General features: G+C 46.1%; 1 protein-coding gene and 1 non-coding gene across 8 annotated transcripts; both read right to left on the reverse strand.

Moving 5' to 3' along the window:
• Window positions 1-1,030: 1,030 nt before the first annotated feature.
• Med24 (mediator complex subunit 24) lies at window positions 1,031-25,102 on the reverse strand. Of its 7 annotated transcripts, none has more exons than XM_071602896.1 (27): window positions 25,061-25,102; window positions 24,423-24,591; window positions 24,255-24,337; window positions 16,264-16,302; window positions 15,776-15,849; window positions 15,194-15,426; window positions 15,002-15,058; window positions 13,535-13,646; window positions 13,246-13,396; window positions 12,883-12,996; window positions 12,303-12,350; window positions 11,778-11,860; window positions 11,426-11,512; window positions 10,739-10,850; window positions 9,732-9,874; window positions 9,249-9,286; window positions 8,636-8,718; window positions 7,779-7,957; window positions 7,562-7,661; window positions 7,074-7,249; window positions 4,626-4,890; window positions 4,201-4,382; window positions 3,908-3,998; window positions 3,464-3,563; window positions 2,119-2,199; window positions 1,631-1,779; window positions 1,031-1,492 (listed from the first exon to the last, which is right to left on the reverse strand). In XM_071602896.1, the coding sequence occupies exons 1-27, from the start codon at window positions 25,061-25,063 to the stop codon at window positions 1,376-1,378; spliced, it is 3,069 nt and encodes a 1,022-aa protein (XP_071458997.1). In that variant the 5' UTR covers window positions 25,064-25,102; the 3' UTR covers window positions 1,031-1,375. The 7 variants fall into 7 exon arrangements, 6 of the variants coding, with proteins under 6 accessions (XP_071458997.1, XP_071458999.1, XP_071458998.1 ...); XM_071602898.1 differs by having other exon boundaries at window positions 24,427-24,561; window positions 25,061-25,077; XM_071602897.1 differs by lacking the exon at window positions 15,002-15,058.
• LOC114081698 (small nucleolar RNA SNORD124) lies at window positions 8,918-9,021 on the reverse strand. The gene has a single exon (XR_003580843.1). It is a non-coding gene; the product is annotated as a small nucleolar RNA SNORD124 (small nucleolar RNA).
• Window positions 25,103-26,261: the final 1,159 nt, after the last annotated feature.

The raw sequence follows: 26,261 nt of genomic DNA on the forward strand, positions 1-26,261 counted from the left end.
GCTGCCATAAACTTGAGCCCATCCAGAGTTGCCCACAAAGACGGAAGATGAGGAAGCCGAGTGTTTGGTGACCACTTGGATCAGAACTCAAATTCCAGGGTCTGGGATTGTGGTTCAGTGGAGAGCGCTCGTCTAGCACATGGGAGGCCCTGGGTTCGATCCTCAGCACCACATAAAAATAAATAAATAAAATAAAGATATCATGTCCAGTTACAGCCAAAAAGTAAATAAATAAATAAATAAAAACATTAAATTAAAAAAAAAAAGAGAACTCAAATTCCAGGCCCGGTTATCTCTTCCTCACAGAGCACTCGTCCAATCGGCCCTTTCCTGCCTGGCTCAGCCTGCGGGTGAAGAGGTCCCAGGGCAGGGCTGGGATGTGGCCAGGGAGAGCTGGGTCCTCGCCTCCTTACCACGTGTGTGAGGCACACCTGTAACTGAAGGGTCCCTGCCTGGTTTGGGAGTGTCCCCCAAGCCAAGTGGAGCCACCATCCTCAAGACCTCCCACCTGTGGCTCCTCAGTCACCTCCATTCCCTTCCCCACCTGGTCCTTAGGCAGGGTCAGAGCCCTGCAGGATGGCTCAGGGCCTTCTGCCTCAGGCTTGGAGAGTGGGTTATGAACAAAAAAGGGTTAAGGAGTTCCTGTCCTTATCACCCCTGCTCTTTTTCTGGAGGGGACAGATCAAATTATGGGTCAATCAGACTGGGTGGGGCATGAGAGAAGAGCAGGACACCCTGCCCCAGCATCTTATGGCCTTCTGCCCAGGCTCCCTTCTCAGGGTATGGCTCAGGGCAGGGAAGGCGGTACCTCTCCTTTCCACCCCAGTCGAGTCTGTGGAAAGCAGCTGTTCTCATCCCCTGCCCTGCCCTGTCCTCCTGAGTGGACAAGCGGGAACCTGAGTCCTGCCTGCCTCTGCACCTCTTCCTTCTCCTCCTCCCTCCTCACCACAGGATTGAGCCCCTCCCAGCCACAGCCCAGCAGGAAGAGTGCAAGGAGAAGTCCCCATCCTGATCCAGGCAACACAGGTACTAGAGGCACAAAGGACCCGTAAGGACTTTTATTTACAAGTGAGCTTTCCCTCAGTTACTACAAAAATATATTTATATACATATACGAATCTGTAAAGTTCCTCAGGGCTAAGTGTACTTCTGGTATGTGGGGGACACCAAAGGCTGAAGATCCAGGCTGCTCACGCTCTTCAGGCATTAGCATAAGGGAGAGGAAATCACAAAAGAAACTGTGAAAGTCCAGAGAAGAACAAAAATCTGGAAACTGACAAAGGGTTCTCAGATCATGTGGATTTGAGCAACAAATGTTCCCATCTAACGCTCTTGGGCTGGAACCTAGCCACTCACTGTGGCTCCTCTAAGTCCCTCAGAGAGCAGCAATGGCTTTGGCAGCCACCTGGCGGCCCAGAGGAAGGCTGAGGTCTGTGATGGCCAGAACCACCTTGGGGCTGGACATGGCTGACACCTTCACCAGTTCTGAAACCTGCAAAGAAAGATGGATAAACGGCTGCTCACTGGGTAGTTCAGGCAGGTGTGATGTCCCAGGAGGAAGGAGTCCCTTCCTTCTGTGAACCGCTACCCCTAAGGCTTGCCACCCTCCTCATCTAGACGTGGTACTCACAGTGGTGAAGGGCATGAACTGCAGGATGCTGCCCCGACTGCCCTGCTCCAGGCAGTCCACGCACTCCTCCATGAACCACTGCACAAACTGGGTGTGGGGGCCCGCGGTGCGGGAGCCCAGGATGGAGGAAATGAGCAGAAACAGGTTGGCTGTGCGGAGGGGGAGAACAGAGAATTCATGGGAGGATCTGAGAACAGGTCAGACTCAGGGGGAAGACGGGACTGAGAAAGGAAGACAAAGAAGTGCCGGAAGTGCTCCGGATGGGGATATCAGAGAGAAAAAGCAAAGAGGAAAACAGAGAGGAGAAGGGGGCAAATGGGAGCCGGGGAGACAGGAGAGATGGAGGGGAGGGGTGGGGACATGCGGTGGAGGGCAGTGAGGGGGTACTAGGAGGACCCCTTCCACGACAAGGCCTGCTGGCTTCCCCTGAGGAAAGGGGACTCCTTCCAGCTCAGCCCCCAGATTCAGACGCAGTTGAGAAGACTCACCCAGGACTCGGTTCAGAGGGTCCCTCATGTTGACTGTGTGGAGCTGAGAGGCTGAGAGGGAGCTGTTCATGGACCGGTCAGCTGTGGGACAGGGCAGAGGGGGCAATGCACTCAAAAACTGACTCTCCCAAGGCTAGTCCTCACCTGTCCACCCACAGGAGGTATTTGGTGTGTGCTGTGTTAAGAGAAGATCTTTGGATCAAGAGTCACAGTAGGGGGGCTGGGGATGTGGCTCAAGCGGTAGCGCGCTTGCCTGGCATGCGTGCGGTCCGGCTTCGATCCTCAGCACCACATACAAACAAAGATGTTGTGTCCGCCAAAAACTGAAAAATAAATATTAAAAAATTCTCTCTCTCTCTTAAAAAAAAAATTAAAAAAAAAAAAAAAAAAAGAGTCACAGTAGGGCCCCAAATACAGGAGATGAGTGAGAAGAACTAACAAGCACCACCAGGGCCAACCTTGGCACTTCTCATGGAGTACGTGGCTTAACGCTCTCAACGCCCACTTTACAAATGGGAAAACTGAGACTCAGATTTGCAAAGTAACCAGCTATAGGTCACAGGTTTACAGGTGGCAGACCCAGCATCTTTCAAGCATGTGGTTGGTTCCCTAGTCTCTGAAAGGCCCCAAAGAAACTTCTACAACCTCTGAAAATAGGAGAAATTAAACACCGCCGAAGCCGCCTCTGGCAGGAAGCCTGGCAATGAGGAGAGGACAGTGAGAAGGTAATGACATCCAAGGAAGCAGGATGGAGAGGGCAGGAGGAGCGGGAATTAGCCTCAAGTCTCAGCCTGGGCCTGCTCCAGGCCACAGGGCAAGTTTCGGGGGGAAGGAAGGAAGGCCACAGCTGGTGAGTCAATGGCACAGGCTGTGCCGAGGTAGTGAACTCCCTTAATGCAGGGTCACCCCTTAAGCCCGTGCTGAGGAGGTTCGGGAGGGGTAGCTGTGGGGCTGGGAGGACCTGGGCAGAAGAGCTCCTTATTTATTTATTTATTTATTTATTTATTTATTTATTTATTTATAGTGCTGGGATTGAACCCAGGACCTCGTGCATTCGAGGCAAGCACTCTACCAACTGAGCTATATCCCCAGCCTGCAGAAGAGCTTCTTTAGGGACAGAGAACAGTGACCTTATCTCTAAGGGTAAGCAAGGGAGCATCCCCTAGGGAACAAAATGACACAAGCCCCTGCCACACCCTCTGACCAGCCAGCACAGACTGGTGACCAAGGCTGTAGCTGAGGTGCAGGGCTGAGGCCCAAGGCAGGGATCAAGCGGAGCAGCTTCCCCAGGGAAGAGTGAGTGCCCAGGCAAAGAGGGACCCATGCAGCCCTCCCACACACTCACTGGGACTGGAGAGGATGTTGGCGTTGTCCTCATTGGAGCTCAGCAGTCGCATCAGCTTTGATGGCTGCATGTCGTCCAAGGGAAAGAGGCTGATGTAATCCTGGAGAGCAGGAAAGTCACTAACACTTACCCCCAGTCCTCAAAGTTCCAGCCACCAGCAAAGAGGACTGGAACTCAAGTCTGAGCCCACAGTATCAGCATTGCCAGCATGCTGGTCCCTTGCCTCACCCCTCCACAGACCCAGTGAGCAGATAGGACCTCGGCCAAGGGCAGCTGGGGGTCCACACAAGCCACCTCTCCAGATCTTGACTGACCAGGTCCAACCAGCTGAGGCGAGGGCAGTGCCCATGTTTCTGACCCTACTTCCCGAGGAGGCCTCTTTTACCAGCAAACACTCAGAAAAGGTGAATAGAGACATTAATAAGTGAGCAGAGAAGCCTCTACCTCAATGTCTTCCCGGTGTCTCTTCTTTTGGCGGGAGGATGCCTGTCCCTTGTGGGAGGAGTAGGAACTCAGGGCACACCATACAGCTAGTCTGGCAAAGGGTTCCAGGAAAAGGAGGTACAGTTAGTGGGAACCAGAACAAGGTACCTGTGTCCACACTGATCAAGCCCCACCTCACAGGATATGCCCACAGCCAAGCTCCCAAGGCGGTACAGGTTGGGGTGCCTAACTTTGGGCGGCAGGGGCTGGAGGCCCACGTGTGGGAGCCAGGCAGGCTCTGAAGAGAATCCTACTTCGCCAGTGCAGTGCCGGGGGGATCCATGAGGCTGTGCCACTTGGAGGAGTCGGTGAGCAGGCCAGGCAGGATGTGGCCCAGCAGGACGAGGGTCACTTGCTGCATGTCCAGACAGAAGATGGAATAGAGCAGCTCCACTGCCCGCAGCGTGTGCTCCTTCCGAGTCTCCTTCAACAGCTCCTGATGGGCAGGTGAGCCGGGCTGCTGAGGAGCTGAAGGCCCGACTCTGGCACTCAACACCCCTACCACTCCTGTGGGCTCTCTGGGCAGGTACGGGGGCCAGAGTGCTTTATTCCCCCACCCCCATCCCATACTCAGTATTCCCAGGAGGCTGCCCAGCTCACAGCAGCATCTTTAAGAGAATCCTAGCCAGCCGGGCTGGACACCTGCCCACCCCAGCCCACACCCACCCAGCCCAAGTACCTTAATCAGGTTGTTGCAGAACCAGTAAACACCTCCCATGTGCAGCAGGGTGTCGAAGATGTGGATGGAGCGGCTGTCCACCCAGCCCTTTTCCAGCACCTTGGCAAAGATGTCTGTTAACACCTCCTTGATGGGCCGCTTGGGGGGCAGCAGGTTCCAGTAGGGCATTGTGTCCACCCCCGTGGATGGGAACTTGATCTGAGTGGCTGTCTGCTGTAGCACATCAGCACACATGTGCTCCAGGATTGAGTTCATAATCACCACTCTGCAGGGGCCAGGGAAGAATATGCAGGCCAGACTTGGGTTGAGGGAATTAATGCCACTCTGTGCTAGTGGAAGAGACAACCCCATAGCCATGGAACTGGCTGGGCTTTCACCTGCTGGGCACAAAGCCTAGTAAAGGTACCAGGCAAGAGCTGGATCTATAGATGGATCTAGCAATATATTTATATTTTCTCTGCCTTCTCCCTCTTCAAAAGTCCCCATCCCCCAGGTCTGGATCTTGCCAACTCTCTGGAATAAATAAATACAATCACTTCCCCCTGGGCTGAGTGCTTGGTGGGGGGGTCCCCACCCAGCCTTGGCCTCTTCCCAAAGTAAACTGTCACTTCCAGGAGAGGGCCCAACGCCTGCCCCACAGGAATCTTCCCGGCCCTGGATAGCTGGGCAAGTACATACGTCTATCTAGAATCCTGTCATGAGAAACTTGAGCTGTACGTACAGACCGGGGTCTGAGCACTGACTGTTCTGAGAACGCTGTGTGGCTCCGGGAAGGTTCTATCACTTTCAGCTTTCAGAGCCACTTTTTTCACCCATACAACGGAGCCACAGATTCTCCCTGTTCTTTACCCAAAAGGTCTTAAGGTGCTTAGGATGGGTGACGGCACAGCAAATATTACATGACTTGTTGAGGGAAAATGAGGGAAGAAAGGAAAAAAGAAAGGAGCAAAGGAAAGCAGGTGTGACTTCACAGAGCCCCTGGAACCTCACTTCAGCTATATCTCCTAAAATATCCTCTACAGCTGTCTTGTGAATTGTCACTCAACACACATTCACAGCCGCAAGAAACGGAAGCAACCCAAGTGTCCACAGAGGGATAAATGGGTGACCAAGATGCAGTATATCACGTACAATAGGATATTACTCATCCTTAAAAAGGAAGGAGATCCTGTCATATGCTACAACATGGATGAATTTTGAGGAACTTATGCTTCGTGAAATAAATTAGTTGCGAAAGGGTAAATATTGCCTAACTCCAGATATGAGGTATCTAAAGTCATCAAATTCATAGACAGAAAGTAGAATGGTGGCTGCAGGAACTGGGGGAGGGAAGTTGTTGTTTAGTGTACAGAGTTTCAGATTTGCAAGATAAAAAATGTTCTGGAATCTGTTGCACAATAATGTGCACAGAGTTAACACTACTGAACTGTACTTTTTTTAAAAATACTTTTTTAGTTACACATGAACAGAATGTCTTTATTTTGTCTACTTATTTTTATGTGGTTCTGAGAATCGAACATAGTGCCTCACATGTGTGAAGAAAGTGCTCTGCCACTGAGCCCCAGTCCCAGCCCTGAACTGTAGTCTTAAACTTGGTTAAAATTAAATTTCCTGTCATGTGCTTCTTGTCACAGTTAAAAAAAAAAAAAAAAAGCCAACTAAACAACTTATTGGTGACTACATGAACTAGAATCACTGAGTTCAACACAGCAGAGGTCACCAGAGAGGTCATGCAAGAGACAGGACATGAAATAAATGTCACAAAGATCGGTCGGGGAAGGCTGTCAAATCCACAGATGGCTCATAGTTCCTCGAGAGCGACACAGCCAGATAAGCCCTTTGCTTTTCTGCTCAGTTAGTTCTCTAGAACTTGAGCCCTTTGAGGATCTGAATCGTAGCTGTTTGGGGTCTCCATTTCTGGTACACAGAGATGCTGGATTAAAACACTCCTGGCATAGAAATACACATTCAATGTTTGCTGAGCCAGCTAAATAAATGTTTGAATAAGAATTGGGGGGGGGGGGGCTGGAGTGGCGGCTCAGAGGTAGAGTGCTTGCCTGGCACATGTGAGGCCCTGGGTTCAATTCTCAGCACCACATACAAATAAATAAATTAAATAAAGGTCCATCAATGACTAAAAAATATTTTTAAAAAAATATCATTGACTTAAAAAAAAAAAAAGAATTGGGGGGGAGCGGGGGCGGGGGAGGGAAGCAGAATGTGAGCAAGTCTACAGCCATACTACCCTGAATGTTCCTGATCTCTGAAGCTAAATGGGGCCAGGCTGGCTAGTACTTGGATGGAAGGACCTGAGTGAGAATGGAGGCCAGTGAGGGCAGGAATGAGTGTCATGTTTGGGATGGTGAGAGAAGGATGTCCGTTACTGGAGGTGCTGACTTATCACGACATACCTGCAGGGTATGAGAAGGGCAGGGACAGTTTACTGACCTCTCATTGTAGAACTGCAGGGTGTTCTCACTATACAGTGGCCCTGCCAGCTGGCGGATCATCTGCAGTGACTTCTCACGCTCGTCCAGCCCCAGCATCCGGACATGGGCCACCAGCCAAGCCACAGCACACACGGCCAGACTACATACCTTTCCCTTGATATTATCAGTGATTTTCTAAGAGGAGGGGAAAAGGGTGACTGGAATCGCTCTCTCCCCTGCCCTGCCATCATTTCCCCAGCCTCAGTGGGCAGCTGAGTGCAGCAGGTATAGTCTTAGGCCACAATCCACACCTCTTTCTACCACAAGTCTGACTTTCCCAGAGCTACCTGAGTGAGGAAGTGGCTAAGACTACCATTCTAGGGAAGACTGATGGCAAAACATGAACTCCAGATTAAAGATCTTCTTGTTCTTAGGAAACAAAACAAGCTATCAATGTCTGACTCTGGGTCTCAGGGAAAAGAAAAACTGCTAGAAAGATGGGGCTACCTGGATGGACTCGAAGGCTAGTACTCCATTCTCCCAGGCATTGAGGATTTCCAAGATGGCCGCCGAAATGCTCAGACAAGCTTCGTGCCACTTCATCTGCCTACAAAGAGTTGGCAGTAAGAGAAAAATCACCACAGGGGAGTAAGGAAGGGCTTAGGAGAAAGGGTCTTGGCTCTATTCCACCACTGCCCTTAGAGCAGGCACCCAAACCACTAACACCAGCTTCATCTCTGAGGAGTTGTTGAGCAGGGCCACCAAGGATTCCACTTTGGTGGAGTCGGGCCGGAAGCAGGGGTGGTCAGGGTTCAGGATCTTGCCCTCCTCCGGCATGCAGGTCTGCATCCAGGTCTCAAAGAAGGGTACCTCTGCTCCTGTGCTTGACTCTGACAGAATCACCTGGGCAAGAGTGAAAGGAGAGACCCTAGTTAAGTGAGTAGGGTGAGCCTGGGATTTAATTTCTGTTTCCTGCCCCCTGCTATTTCCTTCCCAGCCTGAAGAACTGGTCTCAAGGGATGCAGACAGGGCCTATGCTGCCACCTAGTGGTTGGTGTGGCTGTGGCACTAAAGTATGTGAGGTATGACTAGGGGCATCTATTGACTTCCCCCAGGGGTAGACACCTGATTTCTGAGTCCAGCAACACCAACTGGCTTGGTGAGGAACAAATTGACCAATTATATTGTTATGCTGTGTGTATGTACAAATACATAACAATGAATCCCACATAACAATGAATAATTATAATGCACCAATAAAAATTTTAAAAAGAAAATGCAATGTAATCCAGAATAACACTTCTACCTCACACATAAATTAAGGCCCTAAGAGTCCAAAGAATTTTCCCAAGAAAATACAAGTGTATTTTCCATGTTTTAACAAAAATAATGTTAAAGAAGCTATAGCGTCAATTAGTTGAATCAGAATAAAAATTCTGACCAATGGCAAACAAAAAAACAAAACCCCCAAAATAATGGCTTGGAAGACTTACGGGGTGAGGGGAAGATATTGATTGGTTGCTTCATCTTTGCCCTGCCTACTTGTCATTCCCTAACCCCACCTGTAGTCCTTTCACTCACCTCTGAGCCATAGGTCTGGGCCACATGGCACAACATGAGGAAGGAGATATCAAAGAGCAAGGCACGAACTGAGGCTGTTTTGGCTGTGGAAGGGAGAAGAAGGCCAGCCCCTCAGCCCAGGGTGAAGACCCAAGGCCTGTGTCTGGATCATGAGAACAGAATTTGTCTTTTTGTTGTTGCTTTTTTTTTTTTTTTTTCTTTTAGTGGAGCTAGGGACCAAACCTAGGGTCTTGTACATGCTAGGCACACACTCTCCCACTGAGCCACATCACTAGCCCAGGATTTGTCTTAAGGAAGGTCAGGGACCATATGGTTCCTTCAAAGCTCTGAGGCTCAGAATCCTTTTCTTGAGTCTCAATTAGAACATCATCCCTTCCTTGGAATCCTTGTGTATCCTCCAATACACAAACAAATCACAAAGGGAGCAGGTGGGAGAAAAGCAAAAGGATGGCATTAGAAGATCCCATTCCCAGCATCTCCTTCACTCAAGGCTCCCAAAGCTTTAGTCAGTCATGGCTCAGAGGAGGAAACCCAGCTGCCCCAGAAGAAGCAAAGGCAGCCCCTCTCTCTGCACCCTCCCTACTGCCACTGAGGTCTTGCAAAGTTGACTTACTGCTCTCTCCACTGCCATGGGTGGTGAACTCATTCAAACTGTGGAAGAAATGGACAGGGTAAGAGTTAAGCAACAGCCAGGAACTGAGGGCCGCAGGGCTCGGAGGGGCAGTCACTAGAATATAAACTACAGGCTAAGCTTAAAATGAACATCATTATACCAGGAAAAAATTTTTTTTCTATTATTAAAAGAGTTTTTAGGCCTAGAAAATAGCTCATTGATGGAACAATGTTCTATATGTCAAGTTCCAGGAAAATTAAAAAAGGCAACAGAAATATGAAGTTCCTTATTAATAACTGGGAAAGGAAAAGACCTCTTCGAGTCAAGAGAACTGGCTCCTCTGTCAAGGCCTCTGGCTGGGTTGCCCTGGCCTGGCCTGTGCATCTCAAGGTAGACCCAGACCCTGGTGCCCAACTCCTACTCTGCCACCTCCTCCCTTTAGAATGTCCTCCCCTCCAAGGTCAAGGGCTCAGTCATTCTCACTTGATGAATTTCCGGGCAAACGATTTAAGCTTCCCAGTGGCAGCAGCAGCAGCCAGCAACAAGTCCAGGCTCTTCCCAGACAGCATGTGTCCCAGGACCCCCAGCAGCCCCTCTGGGGACTTGGAATGGTCTGCATCCATCGTCTGGGGACAGGACAGGAAGTCAAGTCCTGAAGAACATTGAAGATCCCCACCCAACCCAGACACAGCCAGGCATATTTCCTCTCTTCACGTCTCTAGCAGCTAGCATACCACCTCTGCAATTTAATCTGTCGTTCTGCCTCCAACCTGGAAACCATTCCCAAAATCTAAACACTGCTCTATAATCCATCCCTCTCAACCATACTGTCATGATGGTAGTGGGGATAGGAAGCTTGGCTATTGTGTCCTTTCCCCCCCCACAGTTCTAGAGATTGAACCCAGAGTTGTTTTACCAATGAGCTACTTTCTCATTTCCTTCTATTTTTTTATTTTGAGTGGGTCCTACTAAGTTGCTGAGACTGGCCTTGAACTTGCAATCCTACTGCCTCAGCCTCCCAAGTCACTGGGATCCCAGGCCTGCACCACTACACCTGGCTACTGTGTCCTTGTGAGATGGCATCTCTGAAACACCTACACATGAAGCTTATAGTGGTAGCTGCCCTTGCCTTCCCCCTTTCTCTGCTTCTAAAGTAACTATGACTGGAATCCAGATGAGAGAGATCTATGAGCCCTGTTTATTTATCTGGACATAGAGGAAAACCAGAAGGAAGAAAGGGAAGACTGCTGGGCACAGTGGCACACGCCTGTAATCCCAGCAGCTCAGGAGGCTGAGGCAGGAGGATCGTGAGTTCAAAGCCAGCCTCAGCAAAAGTGAGACACTAAGCAACTCAGTGAGAAGCTGTCTCTAAATAAAATACAAAAGTAGGGCTGGGGATGTGGCTCAGTGGTCAAGTGCCTCTGAGTTCAATCCCTGGTACAAAAAAAAAGAAAGGGAAGATCCTGGTGGCAAGGAAAGGATGCACTCACCTTGAGAATGTTTGTGACAGTAGGCTCTGCACGGAGGATGAGCCCGGGATTAGGCTGGATGTTGGCATTTTCTGATGACTTTTGCTGGGGTGCATGTTCCCGATCTGCTGAGCTATGGCCATGACCAGTTGGCAAGAGAAGGGGACAGGAACCAAGAGAAATTTTTCAAACGCTCCCTACTCCCTAGTCCAACCCCAGAAGCAGAGGCACAGAGGTGGTGGGAAGCATACAGAAATTCTGGGGGGCTGGGATGTAGCTCAGTGGTACAGTGTTTGCCTTGTATGCACAAGGTCCTAGGTTCTCTTTTCAGCACCACCAAAAGGGGAAAAAAAAAAAACTTTGGTGTTGGGATGAAGTTTATGAAAAGGTGTTCGATACTGGAATCACTTCAATTTGTCATGAGTCATTACATTTATTTTGAAAGTTAATTTAAGATTTGTTTGAAAATTTGAATTTTTTTCTTTGGTCACAAAAGAGGGTGAGTTAAAGAACAGCAAAGAATAGTGTAAAACTCCGGTCTGAAGTCAGCATCTTCTTTCCCCCCTGGTTTCCTGTGTTACAAGGTATGGTGCCAGTCACTTGCAACCCAGAGTTCAAACAGAAGAGGGAAAGGTACCAGCAGCCAGTCTGACATGACAGAGGGATGTCACGGGGCTCTTGAGGCAGCCCAAATGGACTTGCACTTACCGCTTGGCTACAAGGTTGGCGAAATTAGCTTCAGACAGAAGGCCCTGCTTGTTACATTCTTGGAGGAGGAAGTTTGTACAGTCACAGCTGTGAGGGAAAACAGGATGAGGGAAGTGGGCACAGAGCTAGGGCTTTTGAGGAATGGGAACAATGGGTTCCTGCCCTGTCTCCTCCCTCCTTCAGGATGAAGACAATTTGGAGTGCCCGAAGGCAGGCAGAATGACTGTGGATACTTGACAACATTGTGTCACCAACAAGGAGACAGGATCCCTTGAAATTCTTCTGACATAGAGAGCAGGGGAAGGGCCCAGACATCTTCTAGTAGCATAGAGGTAAGTAGGGGAGTTCATACTTGCAGCGCTGGTCAGCTTTGTCCAGCAAGGGTGTGAGCTTCAGCAGGAACTCAAAAGCACAGTTGACATCCTCAGTGAAGTCCTGCAAAGAGTCAGCAACTTCCCCTGGATTTTGGGTCCTCCATGCCTCCTGAAGCCTATGGTGTAGACTCACAAGGATAACATGCTGGGTACAGGAGCCTCAAATAGGCTGCACCCACCACTATGCCCCAGCAGCTGGGTGGGGAAATGTTGGAGGCATCACTGCTCCCACGTGTCCACTCTTGCCCAACCATCATGGGCAACCTTGCCTGTGGAGGGTCCAAACTGAGATGTGTCCTATCAGAAGCCCAGGAGTGCATCCAAGGATGCTCCCAGGTGCTCAAGCACATCCATGGAATTCTAGCCTCCCCCACCCCCCCGCCCCCCAGCACACACACTCTGCTGCTCAGCCAGGGTCTGAGGGACCTCTTCTTGCCCTTGTTTCTCAAGGGAAGAAATACCCTTAGCTGCTCCCATCCTGCCATCTCATTTCTCCAACTCACCTTGTCCCCATGACAGTATTTCTTCAACTTCACCAAAACCTGTGGAATCTAGGGAGTGAGGTAGGAGAAAAAACAGGAATTTCAATTTCTTTTCTCTTTCACCCGCCACTGAAGGCCCCCCATTCCCTGCCCTGGACACAGTAACAGGAACATTACTGCCCTGGAAATGAAAGCATTCTTATTAAAGACCAATCTTAAAGTCCATGGGCACCCAAGCACCTGATTCCCCTCACCTAAAAAGACCTGGTGACCTCTCACTTATGCTGATTCAACAAAAAAATGTCATTTGCAAAAGTGGAACCCAAGCTTCAAGGGGGACCAGGACCACTTTCTCTGACTCCCTCAGCTGCCCTGCACCAACATGACCAATGACAAACTAAACAGCACCTTGTGGCAAGAAACAACAGAGCCCTGTCAAGTGGGCTAAAAAGACTTTCAGAGGAAATAATCAATTGGAACTTGTGCTGGGGACTTAGCAGGCAGGGTCTGATGCCAGCAGAAGGCACATGTCCAGCATTTCACTGCTTCTCCTAAGAACTATCCCTAGATGGGCTCTCTGTTGCTCGCATGTCCCAGGTACCTTGAGGTAGGTGAAAGCCGTCCACTTGAGCTCCTCCGTGCCCTCAGGAGACTCAATAAGCCCCACAAAGCAGGCTTTCCAGATCTCCAGGACAAAAAGCGGGGTGGGGATATGCTATAGGAAGATCCAAGGGTGGAGTATAAGAGAGTGCCCTGTTCCCCTTCATCCTTCTGCAGGCTCTGGGGACCAGGTTGGGTCAACATTAGGACTAGGGACCTAATGTTAAATGACAGGACTGTCATCCACTTAGTATCAGGGACCAAAAGAAAACCTATTCCTCCCAAGAAGTACCAGAAGAATCCTCCCTCTTCCCCAAATGGCCAGCCCCCCTTAGGGAAAGGAGAGCCACTCGGCCCTTCCCACCTGCATGCGCTTCACCATCATCAGCTGCTCCACCATGGGCTGCGTCTCACCGGTCAGGTTCATGGTGCCCTCGAGCAAGACCACTGCGTGCACAGTGGGAAAGCCAGTCTTGTGCAGCTGCTCTGAGTGCACAGATAGCATGGTGGGGATGCTGAAGAGAACAGACACAGGGCAGTGTTGGGGACTGACGGTAAGAGCGAGAGGACAGAGTAGGTACCACATCTTCCCTTGACACCCCAGGGCATTTCCTCTCTCTCCCTTCACCACCTTCACCCTGGAAGCTGGGTACCTCCTAATGAGTGTGCCACACTGTTCAGCCTGGCTCCGGAGCTGGGGGTTGCTGAGATTGGCCAGGATCTCCCCAAGCTTCAAGAGCGAATGCTCAATGGCAGTCCAGGAGGCTGGCAGAGAGAAAGAAATGCAGAGCCATGATGGGAAACAAAGGAGAAGCAGAGCCTGGCCCCAATCTCCTCAATCGTGGCACTCCCTGGGCCCAGGAAACCGCACAGGGAGGCTTCCCCTGAGGACGACACAGAGGTCTGGGCCATGAGGGCAGCATGCACTAGAAGGGAGTGAGCATCAAAGGCCAGAGCCCCTTAAAGCCATTCCCGAGGGCCTGACTTCCAGGGCCTACACAACTGACTTCACTGACTGGCAGGCACATGTAGGCAGTGAGAGAGAGAAGTGAGGGAGGCTAGAATTCAGCAGCACAAAGACAGAAGTGACCACAAATTGGGTCAGAAGCAGCCAATTCAAAAGGCCAGCCTTGTAGTGGCCATCACTCCACTCTGGGCAAGCTGGGATCCTACACACTACCCACCCTTCATCTGGGCTGGATGATCAGGGCTCCCCCCTTCTGAAATGCCTCAGTTATACATTCTTCATGGCTCTGTTCCCTTAATAACCTGCCCAACTGGTCTAACCCACCCATCTCTCTCCTAAATGCCTATACTGCATATTTATCACTTAGTTATAAGTCATTTATCCTAGTTACAATTCCAGAGGGTCCAATGATGAATAATGGCACCAACCAGCCCATTGACTATCATGTAGCATGGGGTGGGGGGGGGAAGAAGACAAGACCTGAGATCCATTAAAAATAAATATTCATTCACTTTCCAGCAATAAACATTTATCACATGTTCAAAGTAGGCAAGAAACTGTCAACATAGCCTATTTTGACACAGATTCTCTTTCTGGACTTTGCATTCCCAGACAATAAAACATATTTAGAGAAGTAATAAATAAACTTAGCTCTCCAACCCAGGACACTGGGTGTCACCCACTCTAACACTTATCAGAAGACAAAAGCTCCTTAGGTGGTCCTGAGTCACCACAGTCTAAGCAAGACTATGGCCTCAAGACCTCTCAGGGATGATGGAGGCTTCCCTCCCACAGATCTTCCTGTTCTCAGGCTCTGGAAAGTTCCAACATTTTAGCATCTGAACTCGAGTGAAGACATGGATGGTACACAGGCCTGATAGGCACCGAGTTTAAAGGGACATTTCAGGTCATACTCAAATTCAAGAGTTATTTGCTTCCAGAAGATGAGTAATATGGAAACACACAAGAACAGATGGTATAGTTGTCTTGTCCTCTAATTTTCTTTGCACATATGATGTACTAGTCTTGCTTCCCACTAGTGTGTAAGCTTGTTGAGGGCAGGGACCCTGCCACATGCTCCTTTGGGAGCCCCCCTCCCCCCTCCCCCAGCACCTGGCACAGTGCTGGGCAGACGACAATGCTCAGTAAATACCTGTTGGTTGATTGGCTCGGGTGCCACCCTGCCCAAGTCCCTGGGATGTATGCAATGCTTATGGGGAGAGAAAAAAGGAAGTGGGATGGTTTCAGATCCTCCTGGAAAGAAGTGGGATGGCATCCTGCCTCTCCCCTCTCAATTAAAAGGAACAGCTACAAGAATAGTGGCACAGGTAATCAGGGGACATACAGGCCTCCTCTAGTTTGGCGATGTGCAGCAGGGCCCGATTCTTGGTGCTGCTGAGGGTATTCTCCAGGCGCTGCAGGCACATGGCAAGCTGCTTCTCCCCAGTGGCTGGAGTGCCGGCCTCCACTCCTTCCTGGAGCCGCTCTGCAGAGGCCGCGGTGCAGCGCAGCAGCCAGTGGAGGGCGCTGAGAAGGGCTCGGCACAGCCCAATGCACTCCTCTGCTTTGCCGTGACAGCTACCAGGAAAGGATGTGAAGTCTGTCTCTGATCCAGAGGCTGAAATCTGACCCACACCAATGTTCCCCAGAGAACTCTGGCACTCCCCTACTAGGGAAGAGAGCTGGAAAGCTAGCAAAGTCCTAGGGAAGACACCGAACTCGGCTGCCTTCCACCAGACAAGATTTCAAATGAGCTATTCCAAGTAAAGAGGCATTTCGACTTAAGGGAATAAATAGAAAATATGGGGATGAGCAGTTGGGTAGAAAAAATGTGGGAATCCACAGAGTTGATCTCATACTATATGCTAGGAGCTTCTCCTATACCTTGAGAGAATGCTGGGTGAGAATCTCGTCACCCAGCCCTTACCTCAGTTGGTCACAAAACATGTCCATGATATCCAGCAAAGCCTGAATACACAGGTCTCGGGAAAAGTCATCAAACTGTGGAAAAAAACAATAGAGAGGTTCAAGGATGCCCCAGCCAACCCCTGGATCTCACACATAGAACAGGTGGCACAAATAGGACTCCTGCTTTTCTTTCCTCCAATCTCAGGTTTCAGATTCAACAGCCTTCTCATATTAAAAATTGGCTTCTAGAGCTGGGGATATAGCTCAGTTGAGTGCTTGTCTAGCATGCACAAGGCCCTAGGCTCGATTCCCAGCACCACAATAAATAAATAAATAAATAGATAGATAGATGGCTTCTACTTGCTAGCCCCCACTTCCCAGGACCTCCTTTCCTGATGGTAAGGGCAGCATCCAGCTTCACAAGTCATAAGAGGTGGGCCTTGCTGGCACTATCATAGCTCTCTGGTCCCTGTATCCTACCTGGCTGGTGAGTGGTTATGTTCATACCTTACTGATAGCTGTGAGAACAGAAGAGTAGGACACCATCTAGAGGGAAAGAAGAAAGAAAATATTCAGATTACTAGTCTCCTACTCAAAAGGAACAATGATGCTTAATGTTACTGCAGCTCTGAGACTCTGACCCCTTCAAGAGGCCTCCTCAACCCATTAAACAATATATAATAATGCCATACATTGCCCTATTTCTACTTCTATCAGACTCATTGCAAATGATACCATCAACATAAGCCCATTGAGATGAGTTTAGGGCCAGGTGTGGTGGCGCATGCCTGTAATCCCAGTGACTCAAGAGGCTGAGGCAGGTGGATTCCAAGATTGAACATAGCTTCAGCAACTTGTTGAGGCCCTGAGCAACTCAGCAAGACCTTGTAAAATATAAAAAAGGACTGGGGATGTGGCTTGGTGGTTGAATGCCCCTGAGTTTAATCCCTGCTACAAAAAAGAGATAAGTTTGGGGGTACCCAAAGGTGCTATATTTCATGTTCACATGCTACTTGTCCATATAAGCAAGGTTTAACTGACTACCAGTGAGTAAAAGAACCAGCAAGGGCTAGGGATATAGCTCAGTTGGTAGAGTGCTTGCCTTGCATGCACAAGGCCCTGGGTTTGATCCCTAGCACCACACACACAAAAAAAAAAAAAAAAAGAAAAAGAAAAAAAGAAAAAGGAAAAGAACCAGCAAAAGTGAAGGCTATATTATTTTATTCCTATAACTTCTTTTTTTTATTTTTTGGGGTGCTGGGAATTGAATTCAGAACCTGGTGTATACTAAGCATACATTCTACCACTGGGCTACAACTCCCCCAGCCCTATTCCTATAACTTCTATCATGAAGAGTAATTTGAGCTGGGCGTGGTGGTGCATACCTGTACCCCTAGTGACCTAGGAGGCTTAGGCAGAAAGACATCAAGTTTGAGGCTAGCTTCAGCAACTTAGTGAGACCTTGTCTCAAAATAAAATAAAAAGGGCTGAGAGCAAAGCTCAGTGGTAGAGACTCTGGATTCAATCCCTGGTACTGGGAAAAAAAAATGTGATCTTGGTTGAGGGTACAGCTCAGTGGTAGAATGCTTGCCTAGCATAAATGAGGCCCTAGGTTCAATCTCCAGCACCACTAATAAAAAAAGAGGAGGAGGAGCGGGAAAGAGAGAGGAAGAAGGGAAAAAGGAAAGAGTAATCTTATTTGGGCAGAAACTAAACAGAAACAAACATCTATGATGAACAAGGGCTACCTTCACTTTGAAATATGGAGTGAGCTTCCAAAGTTGAAATTTTTCCTCTATGTTCCAAGTAATTCCCTTACAACCATCATTACACATGCTGCCCCCACAATCAAGGAGCTCCTTGAAGATAAGGACACTCTTATTCAATGATTACCTCAATCTGTTTTTTTGTTTTAGTACCAAGGATTGAACCCAGGAGCACTTAACCACTGAGTCACATCCCCATCCTTTATTTGTTTATTTAATTATCTATTTAAATTTGAGACAGGGTCTCACTGAGTTGCTTAGGTCCTTGCTAAGTTAATGAAGCTAGCTTTGAACTTGTGATCCTTATGCCTCAGCCTCCCAAACCTTTGAGATTACAGGCATGCACCACTATGCCTAGTTGACTACTACAATCTTGATATTTATAGAATAAATTAAAATGTATCTTTGGCTGGGTGAAGTGGGGTATGCCTATAATCCCAGCGGCTCAGGATTACATGCCTATAATCCACAGGCCTGGAGTTTGATCCCTCCCCCCAAAAAAACCCAAATATTACACAAACACAGGGCTCTTTTTTTTTTTTTTTGGTAATAGGGATTGAACCCAGGGGTGCTTAACCATTGAGCCTCATCCCCAGCCCTTTTTTATATTTTTATTTAGAGACAGGGTCTCACTGAGTTGTTTAGTGCCTCAATCAGTTGCTGAGGCTGGCTTTAAACTCACAATCCTTCTGTCTCAGCCTCCCAAGCTGCTGGGACTACAGGCATACACCATCACGCACGGCTAATACATAGCTTCTGGGTAATATAAATTTGGGAATCCTTGATTAAACATATATACATAGTTTTCTTTTTTCTTTCCTTTTCTTTTTGTAGTACTGAGCCTTGTACATGCTAGGCAAATGCTATTCCACTGAGCTATAGCCCTACCACTTTTGAGACAGGGTCTAAATTGCCAAAATTGGCCTCAGCCCTCTGCGTTGCTAGGATTACAGGTGTGCACCACCACAGCCAGCTTACATAGAGCTTTCTTTATTGTAGGACTTCTCAGAACTATAATATATTCATATACAATGAGAATTTCTAAGATGGCTGGAGATAAAACAAGCAAAATTGTTCAGATTTTTTTGACCAAAGGATCTCATTTACCTAGTATTTCCAAAATACATTTTGGGAAATTCTACATGAACAGAAAGTTCCCTGAGGACCTGGGAAGAGTATTGAATTTATATCTGTTTCTCCAGCACCTAGCACCGGGCCTGCTCCTAACAAAGTTTTCATTACTTTAAATAGTTGAATTTTAGGGCTGGGATTGTGGCTTAGTGGTAGAGCACTCGCCTAACATGTGTGAGGCCCTGGGTTCCATCCTCAGCACCACATAAAAATAAATAAGTAAAATAAAGATATTGTGTCCAACTACAGTTAAAAAAAAAAAAGTTGAATTCTAGAGACTGGAGTTGTGGCTCAGTGGTAGAGCACTTGCCTGGCATGTGTGAGGCCCTGGGTTCGAACCTCAGCACCACATGTAAATAAATAAATTAAATAAAAGATCCATTTACAATTAAAAAATATTTTCTTTTTTTTTTTTAATTTTTTTAACATTTATTTATTTATTTATTTTAGTTTTCAGCGGACACAACATCTTTGTTAGTATGTGGTGCTGAGGATCAAACCCAGGCTGCACGCATGCCAGGTGAGCGCGCTACTGCTTGAGCCACGTCCCCAGCCCCTTAAAAAATATTTTCAAAAAAAAAGTTGAATTCTATTAATTAATTAGCTACATTCTGAAAAAAAATTTATCTTAAAATAAATTTGTTAGTAAAACCTATTCAGGGGAAGGTAGGAGATGTGAGCATAAGGAAGATAGTAGAATGAAACAGACATTATTACTTTATATATGTATGTGACTGTATGACCAATGTGATTCTACAATATGTATACTCAGAAAAATGAGAAATTATATCCCATCTATGTATGATATATCGAAGTATATAAGTGTATTCTACTGTCATGTATAACTAATTAAAACAAATTTAAAAATTAAAAAAAAAAAGTAAAACCTATTCGTCACCATAAAATGGAGGATACCCAGTTCAGAAGAAATAATTTATCCTTGGGGCTAGGGGTAGAATTCATTTATTGAATGCTTACCTAGTATACACAAAGCCATGGGTTCAATCTCCAGCTCAAAAAAATTGAGATGGAAATTTTTTAATATATTTTTTCAGTTGTCAATGGACCTTTAATTTATTTATTGACACATGGTGCTAAGAATTAAACCCAGAGCCTCACACATGCTAGGCAAGTGCTCTGCCATTGAGCCACAACCCCAGCCTGAGATGAAGAATTTATACTGAATAAATTTAGTCCATACATAAAATCTCTCAAGTTGTCAAATGTTTAAAAAATAATTACAATCTGGTATGCATACCTATAACCCATGTGACTCAGAAGGCTGAGGTAGGAGGATCACAAGTTCCAGGTTAGCCCTGGAACAAGTTCATCTCAAAATAAAAAAAAACAGGGAATTTGGCTCAGTGGTTAAGTGCAATCCCTAGCACAAAAATATAAAAAAAAAAAATTAACAAGCAGAATGCAATGATAGAAACTACCAGAATAATCACCCACCTCCTGGGTTGTCTGTCTCCGCTTAAGGAGAAGAAGCCTCCAAAGATTTGAGAAGAAAGCTACATCAGCTTCAATGACCTGAGTATGCATTTTCCCTCCACATATAAAAATGATCCATCACCTAAACAGACTGCTCTCTGTTCAGACATCTTTAACTAGAATTCTTGAACAGGAGCAAAACACAGAGAGGGCTTAAATACAATCAGTGTTCAGAAATACCATCAGCAGGACATACTGTGAAGCCAAAGCTAGTGTCTTGACAGTGATCAGGAAGCTGGGAGCCTGCCTGGGCAGAATGAGCATAACCTTCCAGGCTAGTGTTTGTTTATTTACAACTGATGTCCCCATAGCAAGAGCTTGGCAAAGAACTGAACTTTGTTGGATACCAACCTCTAGGTGGAGCTGGCTGTTCCCAGTAAAAGAGACCCCACACTACAAGGAAAGAAACTCCTAATTCTGCATGTTTTGAGGAATGTTGTTAGACAAAATTAATTTATGGTCTTCAAATTGTGAATTCTGTAGGTTCATCAAATTTTTGTTAAGTATATTAATAAAACACTGCTCCAGAGACCTGAAAACACTTTCCACGTGGTAAACTTTCACACAGCAGGACTTAACCTATTCCAGTCTCATTAATTCCATCAACATGCTAGCTCTGAACCACCACAAACCCCCGAGGCTGGAGGACAGTGGCATGGCCAGCTGGACACGTGGCTCGCCCAGCCTGACCTTGCAGCTGCTCTCTAATCCTCTCTGCTCTTCTTCATATTCAACACCCCAACTACTCCTAAGTGCCCTCTCCAGGCACAACACTGGACCAAAGAGCCTCTTGACTCTGAAGAACGAATTACTGATTTTGCATAGCACTTGACAGGTCATGAAGGTCTTTCATGTATATTTATTTCTTACTCTCTTCAGCCTCTTTCTCCTTCTTGCCTTTCTCAACACTGTTTACACATCTCAAGATTCGTCTACTTTTTTTTTTTTTTTTTTGTGAAATGTTCTGGTCTAATTAGATAATCTCTTTCAAGATTCGTCTACTTTTGAAAGAGCTTCCCGCAGACCCCACATTTCCACTTAGCTACTCACTGTCTCTACCCACCCTCTTCCATGTGCTCTTCAACTCACTCCAATCACTTCTGTTCTGACCACTCTGTGAACCTTCTCGTTAAAGTCATCAACTAACTCATGCTGTTAAACCCACTGGATCTGTTCTGATCAACTTCCTTGTTTATCCATCTTCCTTTCCCTTGCCTTCTCTTTTCTTTTTTTCCTTTGCAGTACTTGGGATTGATGCTAGCCAACAGCTCTTCCTCCCCGAGCTCCTCCCTTGGCTTTTTTTTTTTTTTTTTTTTTTTTTAGTACCACAGATTGAACTCAGGAGTACTCAACCATTGAGTCACATCCTGAGCCCTGCCTCTTTTTTTCCCCCCATGGTGCTGGGGATTGAACCCAGGGCCTTGTGCATGTGAGGCAAGCACTCTACCAACTGAGCTATATCCCCAGCCCCCCAGACCTTTTTTTTTAAAATTTATTTTATATTATTATATTTTTAGCTGTAGATGGACACAATACATTTATTTTGTTTCTATGTGGTGCTGAGGATCAAACCCAGTGCCTCATGCATGCCAGGCAAGCACTCTACCACTAATTAAATGTGTCAATATTGGAGTATCTATATGAATCAGTCATGAATATTTTCCAAATGACAAATCTGTGATTTGCAAAAATCATACCTGGATAAAAGATCTATTTGAAGTGCAAGAGAGAGAGATATCAATGGATTCTAATGTTAATAGCATGTAAAATCTTCTTTGATAGGGCTTCAGATTACCTGTCAAATTTTAGTACAGTATCAAAGAAAAACATCCAGTTATCTTTATTTATTTTTTAAATATATAATATAATATAATATATATATATATATATATTTAATTTGTAAAAATTTTTTAGTTGTATTTGGACACCTTTATTTATTTTTATGTGGTACTGAGGATCAAATCCAGTGCCTCGCACATGCTAGGTGAGCACTCCACTGCTGAGCCACAACCCCAGCCTCCTCAGTTATCTTTAAACTTATTAATATTTTTTCTTTTCAAATTAAACATCTAATGTGTAAAATCAGATTTTCTTCATATGCTTTAAGCAAAATAGCCTATTATGACAATTGAATGTAGATCCAGGTATTATGGCACATACCTATAATCTTAGCAACTCAAGAAACTAAGGCAGGAGAATGGCAAATTCTAGGCCAGCCTTAGGAACTTAGCGAGCTCCTATCTCAAAATAATATAAAAAATAAAAATGGCTGGGTACGCAGCCAGTGGTAAAGTGTCCCTGTGTTTAATCTGCAGTACCACAAAAAAAAAAAAAAAAAAAAAAATTGAATTCAGAAGCAGTTTTGAGAATACACATGTCTATTTAACCTAGACATTACATTTGCAAAAAAGTAAAACAATGCCATTTTATTTTTCTTTTTTTCCGATAGTACTGGGGATTATACCCAGGGGTGTTCTACCACTGAGCTATATTCCCAGAACTTTGTATTTTTTATTGAGATAGGGTCTTGCTAAATAACTGAGGCTGGCCCAAACTTGCAATCTTCCTACCTAAGCCTTCTAAGAGTCGCTGGAATTCCAGGCGTGCCTCCATGTGGCAACAGTGCCTTTTCCTTACTAATATTTTTTGTTTTGAAAAATATGGTTATTATTCACCATAATGTTATTTATGTTAATATGTAATGGGGGAAAATATGTAAATTTTTTTTTTACTTTTAAGTGAATTCATAAATTAAAAACTGAGAAACATAAGAAATATTTATCAGATAATATGAATAGATATGATGCACATAAACAAAAGGTTTGTGAGAGTCATAATTTTTAAGAGAGCAGGGGTTGTGGCTCAGTAGCAGAGCACTTGCATTGCTCATGTGAGGCACTGGATTCAAACCTCAGCACCACATAAAAATAAAGAAACAAAGATATTGTGTCCATCTATAACTAAAACAAAAATTTAAATAATAATAATAATTTTTAAGAAAACAAAGGAGTCCTGAAAGCAAAAATGCTGCCCTGGCCATAACAAATTATTTTCAGTTCTTAAAAATACCATGAGGGGACTGGGGTTATAGCTCAGTGGTAGGTCACTTGTCTTGCATGCATGAGGTGCTAGGTTCAAAACTCAGCAACACATAAATATAAATAAATAAAGATATTGTGTCCATCTACAACTAAAAAAATATTTTTTAAAAAAAAACAACACCATGTGATTTCTGCCTCCCAGACCTTGCACACATTTTTCTCTTTGCTTTATACACTTTCATTAATCTGCCTGGTTCTTACAAAACATTCAGATCTTTTTTTTTTTTTTAATTTTAATATTTTATTTTTAGTTATCGGCGGACATAACATCTTTGTTTGTATGTGGTGCTGAGGATCGAACCTGGGCCGCACGCATACCATGTGAGCGCGCTACCACTTGAGCCACATCCCCAGCCCCAAACATTCAGATCTTAAGCCTGAATAGTTTAACATGGCTTAAACATCACTTCTTCCAGAAAGCCTTCCCTGATTGCTCAGACTGAAATTGGTACCCCTTCTGTGTACTCTCATAGTACCTATACTCTTTATCATAAATATATCCTGTGATTGATTAAACATCTGTTATTACCCACTACATCCCTTATGTACTGAGATCAGCTCGTTTATAGTTATGTCCCCAGGAGTTAGCACTGTCTGGCAAATATAAGCATTTGCAAACACTTTTTTTTTTTTTTCCGGGGTGTGGGGTACTAGGATTGAACCACTGAGCTACATTCCCAGCTCTTTTTACTTTGAGACAGGGTCCTAAGTTGCTTAGGGTCTGGCTACATTGTTGAGGTTCACCTTGAACTCCAGATCCTCCTTCCTCAGCCTCCTGAGCAGCTGGGATTACAGTCTTGTGCCACCATGCCTGGCAGCATTGGTAAACACTTATTGGTAAACTGAATGTAATATTCATCAAGATAAATGAGTTATTATGTTTGCAAGAAAAGTGCAGTTCAGAAAGTGCTCTATTCAAATTCACTTAAAATGTGTAAACTGACAACTGCATTCCAAGTGTTTTACCTCTAAAACCCTCACTCTTTGGGGGATGGGGGCAGTTTACCTGGGAACTAATGGCATACTTCAGATAAGACAGGATGAGAGGATTAGGGGAAGGTCCAATCATGGCCTGCTCCAAAAGTGCTTCTGCAAGGGAAATAACAAAGTAAGACTGAGTGGTTGCTTTTGGGGGTTTATTCCTCCCATCCATCCTTCCCGCTTTACTTGAGACCTGCCAGGTTGAGAATGTCCCAGGTGGCTCCTTTGGGAAAGAATTTCTTCATGTTGATTGCCCATTGGTAGTCACTCCATCGCTCCTTCCAGGCTTGCAAAATGGCTTGCTTCAGGTTCACCACCTTCATGACTTCACTCTGAGGAGGCGAGGCCGACAGTCGCCAGCTCTGAGGTAAAAGAAATGGAAAGAGAGAAGGGATGAGGTGCTGAGGGCAAGAACAGGGAAGGTAGAGTTAAACAGAAAGGAGATTCGGGAAAATAAAGCAAGGCATAAGAACCGGACGGAAAATAAAGAGAAAGGGTGCAAGGCAGAGATCCTGTCAAGATCTCCCCTCCTGAACATCCTCCCTTAAACTGGGGCACTAAAAGAAGGTGTCACGTTATGTATAACTATAATGCACCAGTAAAAAAAATATGGAAAAATAAAAAAGAGAGTGTCAAAGGGGCTGATACAAAAACTAACAGAGGGCAGGAAGGGGTTAACCCAGCTCCGGTTGTCTCATTACGCCCTTAGCTCTCGCTGTGTCCCTCAGCCATACCACCCCAAATCCTGACAGCCCTCTTTTCCCCATCTTCTCCTGAAATTATAATTCCCCACTTCCATTTCATCCACTACCACCCCAAATTTAAGCCTACCATACAATCGAGTTCTAGATCTTAGGCAACGCCATTTTGGCACCTATGAAGGAACTCGTTTTCTATTGGCTGGGGATACCAGATACTAACCAATGAGAATGCAGCAAGAGACAGGCTCCCGCCGCAGTGTCTTCTGGAAATTGTAGTTCGTTCGACCCGGGTCGCGTATGTCTAAACTAGCGGGAAAACTACGGAATTAATCTAGTGGGCCTTTCTCTCCTTCAAAGGACAACATCAAGGAGCTGAGGCATCAAAAGATTCAGAGGCTAGGCAAGCAACCAGGCGTTGTCCAATGACGTCACTGTCTACCGGACCCTCAACTGCATTCTGACACCCCTAGTTAGTAGGCACTGCAAGCATGTTATGCTCAGTAACACGTTCTTTTCCGGCTTTGCCCTATTCACCCACTCACTCCAAAGCCCTGGCACCACCAGAGTTCTCATTTCTACACCTGTATTTCAGAAGTGACACTGAGGCGTAGTTAGTTGCACACATCACTACCTCACTCTAAAATCTGACAGTTCTCCCAGAATCTCCAGGCTATGCATACTGCTTGCATGCAGGTTAAGATCACCAAACCAAGTAAAGTCTAAGAAACTGTCCAAAAGGACCTAGGGAGACGTGATGAGGTAATGTGGTACTGTGAATGAGATCCTGGGACAGAAAAAGAATATTAAAGAAAATCTTACTGGGCACGGTGGCACATGCCTCTAAGTCCGGTGACTTGGGAGGCCAAGATAGGAGGATTGAAAATATAAGGACAGGCTGGGCAACTTAGCAAGATCCTGGGTCAAAACAAAAAATAGGGGCTGCGATTGTGACTCAGGGGTAGAGCACTTGCCTAGCATGTGTGTGGCACTGGGTTTGATCCTCAGTACCACATAAAAAAATAAATAAAATAAAGGTATTGTGTCCATCTACAATTAAAAATTTTTAAAAATAAAAATATAAATGGTTGGGTTGTGCCAGGCGCTGTGGCCACACCTGTTATCCCAGAGGCTGCAGAGGCTGAGGCAGGAGGATCACAAATTCAAAGCCAGCCTCAGCAATGGCAAGGCGCTAAGCAGCTCAGTGAGACTCTGTCTCTAAATAAAATACAAAATAGGACTGGGGATGTGGCTCAGTGGTTGAGTGACCCTGAGTTCAATCCCTGGTACTATCCCCCAAAAAATGGTTGGCTTGTAACTCAGTGGTAGAGTGC

Source organism: Marmota flaviventris, chromosome 17, assembly GCF_047511675.1.
Source record: "Marmota flaviventris isolate mMarFla1 chromosome 17, mMarFla1.hap1, whole genome shotgun sequence".
Classification (NCBI taxonomy): Eukaryota; Metazoa; Chordata; class Mammalia; order Rodentia; family Sciuridae; genus Marmota; species Marmota flaviventris.